The 15,336-nt window shown below is 50.4% G+C and overlaps 1 protein-coding gene across 4 annotated transcripts in view; it reads right to left on the reverse strand.

Moving 5' to 3' along the window:
- The window catches only part of LOC131584575 (ankyrin repeat and fibronectin type-III domain-containing protein 1-like), a 244,447-nt gene extending 236,771 nt beyond the window's left edge, over positions 1–7,676 (reverse strand). For 2 of the 4 annotated variants that reach the window (XM_058849855.1, XM_058849854.1), the window contains exons 1-2: positions 7,545–7,676; positions 2,966–3,068 (exon numbers count right to left, since the gene is read on the reverse strand). In XM_058849855.1, coding sequence (XP_058705838.1) covers positions 2,966–3,000 — 35 coding nt within the window. In that variant the 5' untranslated portion in view covers positions 3,001–3,068; positions 7,545–7,676. Of the gene's footprint in view, positions 1–2,929; positions 3,069–7,544 lie in introns of all 4 variants that reach the window. The other 2 variants (XM_058849856.1, XM_058849858.1) reach the window with 2 other exon arrangements.
- Between the last annotated feature and the right edge of the window lie 7,660 nt (positions 7,677–15,336).

Here is a 15,336-nt window from a genome sequence, read left to right on the forward strand (position 1 = left end):
AAGTAAAGCAAGGATTAGCACCACTTTAGCTGAAGTCAGCAAGTGGATTAAGGGGAGGGAAAAGCTGGGGGCTCCAGAATAAACTCATCCTTCTGCAGGAAAGAACCACTTAAAAAGAAACTGCTGAGCTGTGGCACTGTGAGCCTGACCCAGGTTCCTGCAAGGACCCATCAAGGACAATGGAGAGCACAACCAAAAGGAGGCCACAGTGCCAGCAAGAGCCATTCCCTGCTCCAACTCCACAATGCTGCAGCTCTGCTACCCCTGCACTGCACTCCCAGGGAGCTGCCAGGCAGATGCTGGAGAGGAACCTAAGAACCTTTCACCTCCAGCATGGATGAGATGGTTAAGCTCAGCTCGATTTTTGATCAGAAGCTGCACTCTGACTCAGCTTACAGGTACAGGACTAGAGAGAGAGCGAGGGGACGGGAGGTCCCATGGTCTCACAGCCCACCCTGAGTGCTCTGAGCACAGGAGAAGGTCTCCATTACCACAGCTCTTCCCTTGCTGGGCAGCAGCTGCACATGCAGAAAGCCACATGCACAACCATCACACCCATGAGGGAAAGCATGACCTGCTGACAATCATTCCTCCTGAGCCAGGGCACCTCCACAGCAGTGGCTCTCAGCACCCTGTCCATCCATCCTGGTGGCCACAGTCTGTCTTTTCAGGAATACACCAATGACATCAGGAAAAACAAAACAAAGCATAAAGAGAAGATTCTAGAGGTGCAAATACCCAGGAGTAAATCTTCTGGTTTAGAGAGCAGCTGTATTTGAGAGCTCCTGGGGTCTTGAAAATTTGCATAGACTAGAGAAAAGAATAGTTCAGAGAGACATTTACATGCTGTAAGTCAAACAGGATCATAAACATGAAGACAACAGCAGAGTCCAAAGATGTTCCTGCTGCTAATGCCTCTCTGAATCCCCCTCTGGACACTCTTTCCATAGGAGCCGTGCTATGGACCATGACCATTCCTGGCTGAAGCTGGGCTCTGCCAGCATTACTCCAGGGGCACTGTGCAGCTGGAAAGATGCCTTCTCAAAAATCATCTGCACAATTCATTTCAAAGTCAGAGCAGTCTGGCAGCAGCTCTAGTCATGCTGTCCCATCCCTTTCACAAGGACATGAGTAATTATTGAGCACTCTAGCTCTAAACAGATTAGAGCAAAACAAACTAATTCTGTTCCAAGGCAATGATCTGACCTCGTTAATGACAGTAGTAATGCACTAACAATATTTTTCTCTTATACAGTGATGTCTTTCATTAGTGCTCAAGCTGTTTTGTAAAGGAGTTTAGTACATTCCTATAAACTCATTTGCATAGGAGGAAACCCAAGCCAACACTGGCATATCCAGAGGCTGTTTCCTGAGAAGCAATCTAGACTGATAGCACAGAGAACATCACCCTGCAGCCAGGAACAATAACCAGAGGTGCAGGGCTGGTGTGTGGGGCAGCCCTCCCTTCCCTCCCTCTTCAAAGCAGGCACCAGGACAAGCTGCCATGGCATCCCAGCCAGGGCAGATCCCTGCCAGACCTGCACAGCAGGTTTGCTCCTCCTCCATCACATCTTTTCTTTGTGAATGAAGAGAACGACTCTGGGCATCCAGACTCACTGTGAGGGCCCCAGAGATTTGACACATTTCACACCACAGTTATTTACCTCAGGAAGCACCGTGTGTGTGGAGCTGAGCAGCAGCTCCCTAAAGCTCTCACACCTCTCCTCTTACGAGGCATTGGCCACTAAACAGAGCCAGCAGCTGCCCTCAAGTCAGTCTGATCTCTGCACGAGGCACCGGCACACCAGCAAGGACCGTCCCCAAGAACATCCATGAAGAGCCACCTTTTCAAATGATGTTCTCCTCTTTGTCCTCTGTGTACTTACAGACACTCCAGGGACATTCAGCATGTACCAGCTTCAGAGCAAGCTGCCCCAGCAAGGGCATGAGGAGAGATGCCCAAGAAAGAGAAGCTCGGATCTGTCAGGTTTCAGGGACAAAGCAGAGGGAAGACCCCTTGACTGATGATGCCCTAAGGGCTGGGACAAGGATCCTGCTGCTCAGGAGAGCAGCTGGGGTCCCAGTGGGCAGCAGGAGGCAGATTGGGAAGCTGGCTGTGGCACAGGGAGAGCTTAAACACTTCCCACTCAGAATCACCTGCAGTCAGGGCCTGATGGAACCCAGCCGCTGTCACAGTCACCTGCTCACGGGGCTGTGCTTCAACACCTCAGTGCCAGCACCACACAGCTCCCATCCGAGGCCAAGCCGAGATTTCCCCCACACTTGGAACAGTAGGGACAAGACCTCAAGACAGTGCTGCCACATAACACCCCCATCCTGCCCTTCCCCCTGCCCTGTAGCCAAAAGCCTCCAAGCACTTGTCAATCACTAATTAACAAGATCTTTACAGCTCTGCTTTTGAGGAGGGCTGGGAAATCACTTTTCCTCATCTTAGAGATAAGGAAAAGCCCGAACAAAGGGAGAAGATGATGTTCTTTGAGGTCCTCACAGGCTTGTCTGGAGTTCAGCAGCTCAAGCCACCTGGCCTTGCAGGGCTGCACTAGGAGCGCTGCCTGCATCTGCCGTGCTCGGGCTTTGTGGCCATGTGCCTTACAGTTCCCAGCCACGGTTCACACACAGATTAAATGCATTTAAAGGGAGGATTAGTCCAGTTTCCCCTCTGCACTGTTAGAAAGGGATGTTTGTGCAGCAAAATAGCAAAGAGATGTGATCTAAGAAGCTCAATCACAGCCAGAGGGCAACTGTTCTCTTCCCATTGAACCGGCACAGCGCTGTATGGCAGCGGGGAGCTTCAAGTGAAAGCAGCACTCACATCCTAGGGACTCCTGGGCTTCATGCAGGTCACACATTCTTAGCACTCTATGAAATATTAAAAGCAAGACAGGCAGCTGCCCTGCCCGACTCCTACCACTTGCAGGCTCACGTGTGTGTGGGCAGCTCTCACAGTGTCACCTGCGATGCTCCGAGAGGCCAAGGCATCCTCTGCCAGCCAAGGCTGCTGCAGACACGGGCACAGAGCACCTCAAAGTGATGTCCCCAGGTACCTCCTGTAAACAAACACAGACCAAAACTGGCTGTTAGACTGGTTACACATCCCCAGAACCAGGCTGGATACAGGCACCATTGTGACGTGCAGGCACACAAAGAACATTCAGCTGGATGTTCTGTAACCTATGGCAGCTGTGGGGAAAACAGGGGCAGGCTCTTAGGACAGGCAAGTTTCTGCCTCTTTTTTGGAAGAAGGCTTATAAATGCTAACCCCAAAGCCCCCAGAACAGGGACAGCCCAGCATTGCATCCCCAGGAAGCTAGAAGAGCAGCAAGGGGAGAGATAACTCAGAGACAGCTGCCTCAGTGCACACAGAGCAACGCTGGAGCTGCCGGAACTCTGCTCAGCACAGCAGGACCAGACCCCAGTTGCCACCAGCAGTGGGAACAGGATCAGGGAGCTCTGCAGACCAAGGTGCTCAGGACCAAGCAGTCCTCAGCCTCCCTCATTTTAACATTTATTTTTTTCCCTTCAAATTACTTTTCAGTCACTGAAATCCCTGTATAAGTCTGGAAACCCTTGTGCCTTGGTGTCTCTCCAGGAACTTCACAGCCATCAAAAGAAAATAATTCTACTGAATTCTCCCTGCTCCCCTTTTCAACTCTCTATCATGCAGACACCAAATCTCTGAGGCAGAAGAGCTCAGTCCAGGACTCAAGCCTTGTTTCACACTAAATTTGGTCTGCCAGACATCCAAAAAAAGATCACATCAGTCATTCTGCTTCAGAGCTGGTTTCTCAGCATGGAAAATTACATTTCCTACATGTAGCTAATGCATGAAAAGCTTGAAAGGTCAAAAAATGAAGCCATCAATTTATCACAAAAAGTAACTTCCTATTAAAGCTGCTGAAAGCCTGGGCTCCCCAGTGCAAACACTCCACCTAGAGCCAGCTGTGCCAGCCCTGCTGTCCAGGGCTGCCAGCACCACTGGGGACTCAGCATTGCCACTACAGCCCAATGGGGCCGTGCCCACAGCCGCTGCCACCAAACATCAGCCACTGCCCTGAAGGGGACCAGGTTTGGTGGGACAACCTCTCCTGCTTGTGCAGGGGGTCTTGGCAGAGAGGACCCTCCCTCCCAAAAACAAAAACGGGACCTGTGCTCTTGCATTGCCTTTCCTTTGGGCACCATCCTGGAGAGAGATCACCCCACCCATGAAGTGATCCCAGCCAGCAACATCCTGTCCCTTTGTCCCTGGGGACAGCACGTGGTGAGCAAAGCACGGGTGCAATCCCAAAGCGTGAAAGCACTGGGATGGCACCAGCAGAGCAAGGGAGCCTGAGGACCTCTCCCACCCAGCAGCTGAAGGGGAGCAGAGACCACAGGAACTGGTTCCACCTGAGCAACAGCATCCAGCCCACCCTGTAACCCTGCCCAGGACAATTCAGTGCCACTGAAATGGCACTGCTGTTCTCCTGCTCTGTGTCCATCCTCCAGCTCTGTGGTTGTTCCTCATACCTTTTTGCATCCCCCCCCCCAAAAAACAGCAGTGCCAGCCAAGGCAGGATTAGGTCCCTATGCTCTCATTCTGGCCCAGTGAGACACAGGTCAAGTGTCTCACAGGTAAGTGAGGGACTCCTGCAGCTCAGCAAGACAGCTGTGGAATACAGGAATGCAGCAACAGGATCATGGGGCTGCCCAGGGCCAGGAGCCACAGGGATTGGTGCTTGTCCCTTCCTGTCTTAGGGCTGCAGCAAACAGGCTGTGACATTCCACAGAGCCTCAGCAGGACACAGCATCCCTCGCCTGCCACAGCTCACCACAAAGATGTCATTTAACATCCCAACTTTAGAGCTGGGAAAACTTGAAGCAAGCTGGAAGGGGAGTGCAAGACCAGCCTGGAGAGGATGCAGGCTGCAAGGAGCTGAGCACAGCCCTGGCCCTCGCTGCCATCCTGGTGCTGGGGAAGCTGCCAACACAACATTTCTCCTTTTGGGACAGAAACAGCCCCACAGGGAGCAGCTGCCTCAGCACTGCTGCACCTGAGAGCAGCCAGGCCCTGCCAGCAGTGCCCCAAGGCTGTCCTCACGTCAGCTCCTGCTGCCAGGAGCCAGGACAGACAGAGCTCTTGGGTACATTTTGGCTCAGCTTCCCCTCATGTAGCATCCTCTGCAGCTCTGTCTCCAGACACTGCCTGGGATTCCCCAGGCACTCTGCTGCTGGCTCCAGACACACAGGCTCTGCCCCAGCCCTGCACTGCTCCCAAGCCATTCCCAAAAGCAGCAATGCTGCACGTGGATGGCAGGGATGGGAATTACTGCAGCTGAGTTCTGTGCAAATGGTGATAATCTGCCCTCTTAAAAACCAAAACCTTAGAGATGACAAGAAAAGTGTTTGCTTTTCAGTTATGACTCGCTGGAGCTAAAGGGCTAAGAATTGACATTCCCATTGCCATAACGACCTCCATGCTGGAGAGAACATCCCACCCCTCTCTGACAGCTGTTCTGATAATCCTGGAGGAACACACACGACATTGTCACTGAGTTCTCTCCCAGATGAACACCCCAAGCTCCCCATGAGCATCACAGCAGGTGTCACTGGAGAAAGCTGTGATAGCTCCTGCTGCTGCACAAGGATGGAGATGTCTCATGCCAATGAGGCTGTTCTCCAGAAAGAGACACCAAGGGGACATCGCTTTCTCTGTGGGGCTCTGGCTCACTGGGGAACAACCTCACCAAGAACATTTGCCTTCCCTACACTGGGAAAGGCCATCTGAGACTGACACAGCTCCAGGGTGCAAACAGGAATGGACTGGAGGCTCCCTGGGGCTGGGAATCATTTAAACAATTGTTGTCAGCATAAAAACATGTGTATTTTCACTTAGCAGAAGGGGAGCAGGAAGATCTCTACTTATCTAATTCATCCACCTATTATGAGAGGTATCAACTTTTCATAACTTTAGATGAGAAAAGTCACTTTAAAAAAGATTTGTCAATGAAGCCCAGCTTTGCCGAGCTGAAAGCTGTAAAAGTCAACTTTCAGGTACCCAGGGGCAGGTTGGGATAGGAAATTTCCCACCTCTATTTCAAGGATGAAAAAACATTATTTAGCAATTCCGAACTTCTCAAAATGCTTCTCAAAATTCTTCCAGGGACCACAGGGGAATTCTCAGTGCCACAATGAAATTAATTCAGGGAAATAAAGCAGAACATCCAATCCCAGAGCATGATACCATTGGAGACAGCCCAAGCTTAAGAAACACAAAGCAAATTTCCCTGGGTTTAAGTATTTCTGAGGTTACCGTTTTACAGGTAAAATATTTATGGTAAAGAAGGAAGACAAATTGCCCCCTCCTTATTTCACTGCTGGAACTGCCAGTTGAGAGCAAAAACAGTGCCCTTAGGGGGAAGAGTAACAAGGAGAAGTGAGTTCCTGAGCACCACACTGCATCCCCTTCTGGAGGGGAATACACAGGAAAGCTGAGCATGAGACAAACACAAACTGATCCTTCACTTGCAGATGTTCCAGTGGTGTAAACATGCATCCAGCCAACCCAAGGACCAACTCCAACTCGCTCATCCCCACGTTGAAGCATCCTGCTGACTCCAGGCCTCAGGAATCAATGCCCGGCACTCACCTCCTCTATTTATTTCTATAAAACACACACAACTTGTTGCTCATATTCAAGAATAAATTGTTCAGGGAGCATATCTATACATATGTATTCTCAGGGAAGCAATTTCTGCTGATTTGGCTAGATGAACTTCAGTGCCACCTGCACAAGAAATTCCCCTGTTCCCCCATTCTTAGACAAACTTGAAGAAATCCAGCTTTCACAAACAGAGGAGAAAAATCGGAGCTGCTCCACAGAGCGACAATCCACGGCTGCAGGAGCCAGGACACCAGCCAGCAGGCTGGAAAGCGAACAGCCCGCTGTCGGCATCGCTGCTTCCCTGGAGATCATCACATATTCTACAGAAATCTCCAAACTAAAGGAGAAAAGCCCTGGTGATGGAATGAACCTGCCAGATGAGGAAGCGTCTGGGCACACACCATGGACAGGGATTACTGCGGGACCCGCTGTTCAAAAGAGCAAGCCTCCTCCGAAAGCAAGGCAGCAGCACAGACAATGGTCCCTCCAAGCGCAGAGCTGCTGAGGAATAAAGGCGCTGGTGGAGGAGCAGCGCCCGGGCCCCGCCGCGCTCCAGGGCAGCACCGCCAGGCAGGCTCTGTTCACACCAAAGGACTCAAATCCAACAGCAAAACAGCATTGCAAGAGCATGAAGTAATCCCACCCCTGCAGTTCGTGTTTTCCTACCCAATTAGCTACTCCAAGTGTAAGAGGGAAAAGGGAAAGGAAAAGAAAATTGAAACATGCCGCAAAGCCAGGAGATGTTCTGCAAGTCCCGGGCTCCTGCAGCAGCAGATCCCTGCGCTCCCGACAGCCAGGGGCGAGGCGGGGGGAGCCAGGAGGAAGGGAGGAGAGCAGGGGGAAAGGGGACAGAAGAGGGAAGAAGGGGAAGAAGCCCGCTCACTTGCTCCGCCGTCCCTCGGGCCCGTCCCGCGGCTCAGCCGGAGCGCACGGCCGGGCTGCGGCCCCGCTACCGCCGCCAGGGAGGGCAGCGGGCTCCGGCCGGGCCCGGGGGAGGAAACGGGCGATGGGGGCGGCCCCGGAGCCACCCCCGCCCGCCGCACAGCCCGGCCCAGCCCCGCCCCGGGATGCTCGGCGGCCGCGGGGGACGGGATGGAGCCGCCCGAGCCGGGAGCGCCCAGCCCCGCTCACCGTGCCTCGGCCGGGACGGGAACCCGCTGCTCACTTGCGGCTCGTCCCGAGTTGAACAGAACCGGTTGAAATCACTGCTTAGAGCGCTGGGAAGGAACGGGGAGCAGCAAAGCCCCCCGAGCCTGCTGGAGGGCAAGGGAAGCGCTCGGAGCTGCTGCGAGCCCCGCTGGACACGGGCACAGGGACAGCCCCTCCGCACCCCGCTGGAAATCGTCCCGTGGCTTTTCTTAGTTCTTAAGTGGTTCTAACCTCAGAGTCTGGAGACATCTGCTAGAGCAGGATGCCTGGAGAAAGTGAAATGCTGTCCCGGGCTAGATGTTAATTTTAAATCATGCAAACCCACAGTGCTCGTGAACAGAGGCAGGATGCTGCGGGCAGGACACACACTGCTCCCCAGGCTCACGTGTCAGCTCCCCCTGCATCAAAGCAGGGCTCCACACCCGCACTTTCGATGGCTTAGGGATTCCTGGTGCCCTAAGAGAAGCCAGAGGATCAGGGAGTCACACTGCTTTGCCATCACTACGAACTCCTCTTTGAGAGTGGCTGCTCCTCCATGTGCTCCCTCCATCCCTGCTGATCATTTCATTTCTCCTCCACTGCTTGTCCTGCTCTCCACCGGTGATGCAGCTGGAGCTGGTAATGCTTCTCTGCAGCCCCCAGCACCCCTCTGCCGGCTGCCTGGGGGCACCTGCAGCTCCAGCCCAGCCTGCCACATGCACTGAGGCCAGGGAGTGCAGACAGCTCTGATGGGTTTAGGAAAGTGTTCTTGTGCATCTCTGTGTGCTGGGGCTGCACATCCCTGTGTGCCAGTGTCGTGGGGATCAGCTGCATCTCCTGCCCCAATGACAGACTCCTGGCACCGCCACTTCCCTGTGGCTCAGCGCTGCAGTGCACAACAACAGCGAGCTCCAGGTTGCTCTGTGTTCCTGCTCTGTTCCCCAGACCTGTGCACAGACTTGCAGACTGAAGCAGGGTCAGGGCCTCTTTGTGCAGACTCATCAGCCAGCCCAAAAATTGCCTTTGTCCATTTGCTGGGGCTAGATAGGATTTTGTCAGTGATATCCAGTTGCCTGGGCAGTGCAGGGTGGGCTGGAAACCATGGGAGGCTACGGACATAATGTCCCCCTGGTGTTAACTCCAGAGCACACTATATACACCTCTGTTAAATTCAGGCAGGGAACTGCCTGTATTTCCATGTTCTTCCCATTGCTATTTTGTGCACATCCACCTGCCATGCTGCAGAGCCACAGAGCATTTAATTTCAGTTCAAAAATTCTAAGAACACTCACACTGTGGTGATGTGTATCAGCAGCCTCTGCTGCCAGCCCAAGGTTTATGTGACTATCTCTCATTAGCAAGATTTGGAGGTTAAGACTTCTGGGATTTACCAGTGGAGATAAATGTGCTGATGGGCAGCCCAAAAAGCATCTGTGAAACCCTGTTAGCATTAGGCTTTTTACTGGGAATAGCTGGGCCTCATAAGTCTGTTTCTGAAACAGTATCCCCCTCTTTCTTCACATTTGACAAAACATACACAGAGTAAAACACATGAATTTACCAGGGAAAATGTACTGTGGGATGAAGAAAGAGACACCACAGTGAAAGAGTCTGCTAAGAATGGCAAATGCATTTTTCTTTGTGTGATTAGACAGAAAAAATCTTATGAAAGGCCCATGTCTGGCAGAGGACCTGTGGCATACACTGAGCTCCCAAGCTAAAATGCTTGAGGAATGCTCTGAATAAGGAAAGAAAAACACTTTCCCTCTCAGTCAAGAGCACCCTTGATGCAAAGCATCAGCACCAAGAGAGAGCTGGTGGGATGGATGTGGCTCCTCTCAGGGGCTCAGGCTGAGCAGCTGCTCTGGAGCTCCCACAGTGCAGAGTGCAGGTGCTGACCCACACAGCAGTTAATGGCCACAGGGTGTAGAGAAGAGGCTTTTCTGGGAGCATTTCACAGCCCTTGCTACGTGGTCTGCCCCCCTAGAGCAGAGCAAAGTGCAGGTGCTGCTCCTCTGCAGGGATTTGGCCCCAGGTGTTCCTGATGCTGCTCTGCCATGGGGAGTCCATGAGGGGAATGGTACTGGGGGTCCAGAATGTGCATTTCCTGAAAGCCAAGCAATGCACAGGTCTCAAGACAAGTGAAAGGAAACAAGGAATGCTGATGGGCTTTCCAGTTTAATTGATTTTAGATTACTTCAGATATTCCTACTCAATGAATATTCCATTCCAAAGGACCACAGAGATGCTTTGAGGGCTGGCGACCCTCACCTAGAGCTGGGCTCTTCAGCCTGGAGAAGGTTCCAGGAGACCTTAGAGCCCCTTTCAGTGCCTAAAGGGGCTCCAAGGCAGTTGGGCAGAGACTTTGGACAAAGCCCTGGAGTGCCAGGACAAGGGGGAATGATAGAGGGCAGGGTTAGATGGGATATTGGGAAGGAATTGTTCCCTGGGAGGGTGGGCAGGCCCTGGCACAGGGTGCCCAGAGAAGCTGTGGCTGCCCCTGGATCCCTGGAAGTGTCCAAGGCCAGGCTGGACAGGGCATGGAGCAGCCTGGGATGGTGGGAGGTGTCCCTGCCATGGCAGGGGGTGGAGTGAGATGAACTTTAAGGTGTCTTCCAACCCAAACCATTCCATGATCCTGTGATTCACCACTCTGCCTCAGCAGGGAGTAAAGGCTGCTGCAAAGGGCTGACACAGTGTCATGAGCATCCTTCTCCCTCCAGTCAGTGACTGCCCCTGGCCCCAGTCTGGCCAGTCCTGGCTGGCTTCGCTGCCCTTCTCCTGTGCAGGATAAACCCCACCACATCTGCATGGTGGCTCTGGGGGATGTCAGGCCCCAGCCAGTGAGGGCTCATGGGGCTGTGTCTGACCACAGATCAGAAACAACTGGGGTGTAGATGTTGGGGGGTCAGAGCCTGCAGTTGGGATTCTTCCCTTGTGTCAGGGTGCTGTCTCTGATATCTCCATGAGGCTGAGAACCCTCACCTCATTGGGGTAACCCAGCTCATTCTCAGTTACTCTTCTAGACCTTAAGAAATCTGAAATCATTCAAGTAGAACCAATTCCACTGGACATCATGAATCTGTATTCAAATGCTGATGGAGCTTAATTAGCTTAATTTATTGAATTGGTTTAATAAAACAAATTAATCTGGTTTAACTGGTGTATAAAATAAATCTTGTTTGAATGCGTTGTGTCTGAATTTTACAAGCCTCCTCAACACTCCCTCATCCCACTCTTCCTATTTTAGATTGATTCTCCAGACAGTTGGACAAAGTGACTCTTAACCTCCCTCCAGGCAGCTCTAAATCTACCATGGAACAGTGAGTTACCAGAAAAATGAACTATAATTGACACTGAACATCTCTCACTTTCCAGTCCTATATAAGCTTATGAAGAGCAATGATTCCAGGATGGCAGGGCAGCCTCATGGACAAGATTTCTGTGTCACTGTTGGACACAAAATGAGTCACACGGACACGGTTCGAGGTGTGGTGAAAGAAAGAGCGAAGTTTATTTGTTCTTTCAGTATTTATAGGTTTCTGACCATGACCAGGGATTGGATAGTCAGGTTAACACCTTCCCAACCACACTGGCCATGAGAAATGTCCATCAAAAGGCATATCTTTAATGGAATGTATAAACACCTATGTTTATAGTTACTTTCCTGGGAAAGTGGCTAGAACTTGTGAAAAACAATATCGAGGGCCTGATTCTCAGGGTGACACTTCTGCAGTGAGCTGCTTCTCCAGGGTCAAAACACCAGCTGTGCTGTCTGTGTGGTGAGTGAAGCTGACAACACCAACACCAACACCAACACCAACACCAACACCAACACCAACACCGGGACTGCTCCCCCCAGACCCTTCCCTGGCAGTTCAGCTCCAAGGAACCTGGTGCACGTGCTCTCCTGTTTATCTGTCCTGCTCCAAACGTGCTATGGGTACCCAGGCTGGGGTGCAGGTGACACAATGACAAATATCCTTGTTTAACACACCTGTTTCACTTCTGGGACACTTGCTGGGCCTTACCTTCTGCTCATCAGTGACTGCACCGTTCCCATCAAGGGCTCCTTCTTATAAACTATGTTTATATTTATGTCTATAAAGCATAAACCATGTTTATGTTGTCTATGGTTTGAGACCCAGCTACAAAACCTTGTCTAACTCCTCTCTTAATTCACAGGCTTCCAGTTCAGACTCAGATAACGAGCAGGATTTATAATGAAGGCAGTTCCTAATGAGCTGACACAAGATGCAGCATTGGATCATACTTGCTTTGAGAAGCACTGATCAAAGCCCTGTGCTTTCTGGTTGGAGAGCTTAATTAACAACAATTTCTAAAAAGTCAAGTTTGGGTTTATTAAAAATGCCATCTGACAGCTCAAGAGTGTTGCAGTGTCTCATGATCTGCTGCACAGATGCAGTATAAACTCAGGATGGTGTCCCTCCTCCCCAGGCAGAAGAAGGGCTTTTGTTCCTTTTCCAGCAGGCTCAATCTCTTGGGCTTGCAGGGCGATGGATCTGCCCCAGGAGGGCTCACAGTGCTATGGGACCATCCCTCTGTGGGCAGCAGGAGCTCAAGGTTCTTGTGCTGCCCCACTTCCAGAGATCTGGCACATCTGGTGCATCCCCACATCTGGTGGGGATGGAGGGGTCTGATACCATCAGCAGTAAACTGGAGAGCCTGCTTCAAGCAAGCAGACAGTCTTTTTAGTGGTTTGGGAGATCCCTGCCTCAGAGGAAGAGAAATGAAAGGAATGAGAGCTGCTGAATCCTTTTCAATCTTCAATACAACCAGGTCAGGGCAGTTCTTTGGGCCTGAACTGTCCAGTTTCTCACCAGGCCAGAGACTCCCAGGTTATGTCCAAGCCATTAACTCCCAGGGTTTACTCCTGCCCCCGCCAGCACACAGGGCTTAATCCCCCCTTTCTCAACTCCCACTTCACCTTGACACCCTCCTGCTTAACTCCTCAGCTATCTGAGGTCTAGAATACACAAACAGAGACATTTGACCAAACAGTCCCCAACCACAGCCCATGCAACAAATTTCTGAGCACACCACTGATATTTCCCATGCCTGTCAGGGAGGGGAAGCCCTGGATAAAATCACAGGCACCTGAAAGCACCACTTGGTGCATCTGTTCTGCTTCGAGAAAAGAGCCATGGCTTTGGCTGGTCCCCTCCTGCCTTCAGCTCCCGCTAAAGCTTATTTCATCTGACACAGGAAAATTCTTTATTCCCAGTTTCTAGTACTTCTCCCCGACTCTGTCCACACCCTACTCCATCTGGCAGGAGAGAAGAGTCTTTTCCCAGGTGATTTCACTGTCAGGGGAACATGTCCCCTATAAACCACATCACCACAGTCACAATTAGCTCCTTATCTGGAGCTTTTGAATCTGAATGGAGCCGATGGCCACTCAACCCCTGTAGTAAGAGAACTACAGAACAACTTTGTCAGCTCAAATTAGAGATAAAAACTGAAAACAAAGGTGGTAAAACACTTTCCTGGTCCCTTATCTGTGACTGGCATCCCTACCCGTGGCAGGGCAGGGCTGGCACAAGATGAAATTTAAGGTCCCTTCCAGGCTAAATCATCTTGTGATTCTATGATAAAGGCCAGGAGGATGTTTTGGGGCCATCAGGGTCTCTGAGATGTTCTCAGCCACCCCATCAGCAGCTCTGCACTGATTCCTGCACTCCCCTCACCTTACAGGAGCTGGACCAGATCCTTCCTCATTCAGGCCAAAGCTGGGTTCAGGCCTGTTCAAAATAAAAACCCAATTCACAGGGAATTCACCTTGTATTTTTACAGATGATGTGATGCAGATCCTGTAATGCCTTCTGGAATGAAGTATCTGATTTATTATGATGGAAACAAAACCTCTTCAATGTTGCCATGGTCTTCCAGGGTGTCAGGCATGACCAAACTGCCTGGGGAAATTAGGAGGTTATGGAAGAGAGTCTCTGTGGCTGGCTTATCTCATAAAAGCTGACTTATAAAAGCCACAGCTGCTGATTAGGACACAGCCCCTCTGATGGCTCATAATCAGCCCTTGCTTCAAAGCACAGAGGAGAATTGAAGCAACTTTTTCCTCTGCAGGCTGATCTGGTTCCCTGCTAGGAACCAACAACCACCTCTGCTGATGGCTGAATTTCTGCCTCTGGTCAGACAGAAACTCAAGCACCCAGTGGAGATCTTATCAAAGTGTGGAGCTGCTCAAGAGATGGAGAACTCCTGCTTTGGGCAGCTGGCATGGTATGGAAACAACAACCCTTCCTAGATGATCTAGGTCCCACCACTAATATTTTTTTCCCAGAGATGATGCATTAAAATGATGATACAAAAAGTAGTTTTTATTTCTATGGCACCAAAAACAGCAGATGGGGAATTTATTTTTTTTTCTGAAAAAATCTGAGAGCTGGACCTGTCTGATAGTGCTGACTTTCTCCACAAGGATGAGAAGTGGAAGGTGATTTTAGTACAAATATCACCAGTGAAGGAAAGGATGAGCAGACACGTGGGTTAGAAACTGAGTGTGAGATGCAAGTAGAAATCAGAAGCCCTTCCAGAGATGACATGGGTTTGCACATCAAGATTGGTGTATATGAAAGACTTTTACTTGGTTTCAGCTGAATGCCCTCAGAGAGATGCAAAATGGACAGCTGAATTTGTAAGTGAATTTCAACTGTGCTGAAAAACTCCAACTTAGGTCTTAAATCAAGTTCAGAGTAATGAAAATGAGATTTCCAACACATGAAGACCTGCAGTAATTTTTGAATTCTAGAAGAGGAAGATGAAACTGAATAAAGAAAAACAAGCTCAATTCTGAGCTTGATTGCTGCCCACAGGGAACAGGATGGAGCTCATCAAATGCTTTCACCTGAGCAATAGATGATGTGATGGCCTGGAGCTGAAAGGTCTTGTCTGACACCAGCAGCAAAGATAAAGATGATGTTAATCTGCATTGATTAATCAGAGTTTAATCTGGCAGTGATGTCTACAGAAATTTAGAAACCTTTCTCCACCTGATGCAGTCTTCTCCATGATCAGCTTTCACGTATAATGACTTAATCGGTTTTGTGCAGAAAACTGAGACACAGTGTCAAGTGCTTTAGTAAAATTTAAATATATTACTGCAATCTCTTCTAGCATCACTCACCACACCCCAGACTCAGAACTGACCATTCCCTTCTCATCTAACTTCTAATTATTAACTAAATAGGAAAAATAATAAAAGACAATGAGGAGAAGCAATCAATAAAGCCATGGCTTATTGTCCTTTTTTTGCTACCAGCACAGTCCTGTGGATAGTGTGGATCTCTCTGATGGATACAGGAGTATCCAGAGGTTTTTCTTTCTCAGTCTTTGCTCCTTTTCAGTTAGCAGTGAAGTAGATTTATTTGTACAATCACTTCCAGCTCACTTCTCTCTTGTGCCTTTACACCACGTGGTTTTCCAACCTTTTGGACTTTTCCCAGAGTTTTAATTTCCTGTACCACAGGACCACCTCCACCAGGAGCACACGTGGTCCCATCAGGACCTGC

Source organism: Poecile atricapillus, chromosome 14 (assembly GCF_030490865.1).
Source record: "Poecile atricapillus isolate bPoeAtr1 chromosome 14, bPoeAtr1.hap1, whole genome shotgun sequence".
Lineage (NCBI taxonomy): Eukaryota > Metazoa > Chordata > Aves > Passeriformes > Paridae > Poecile > Poecile atricapillus.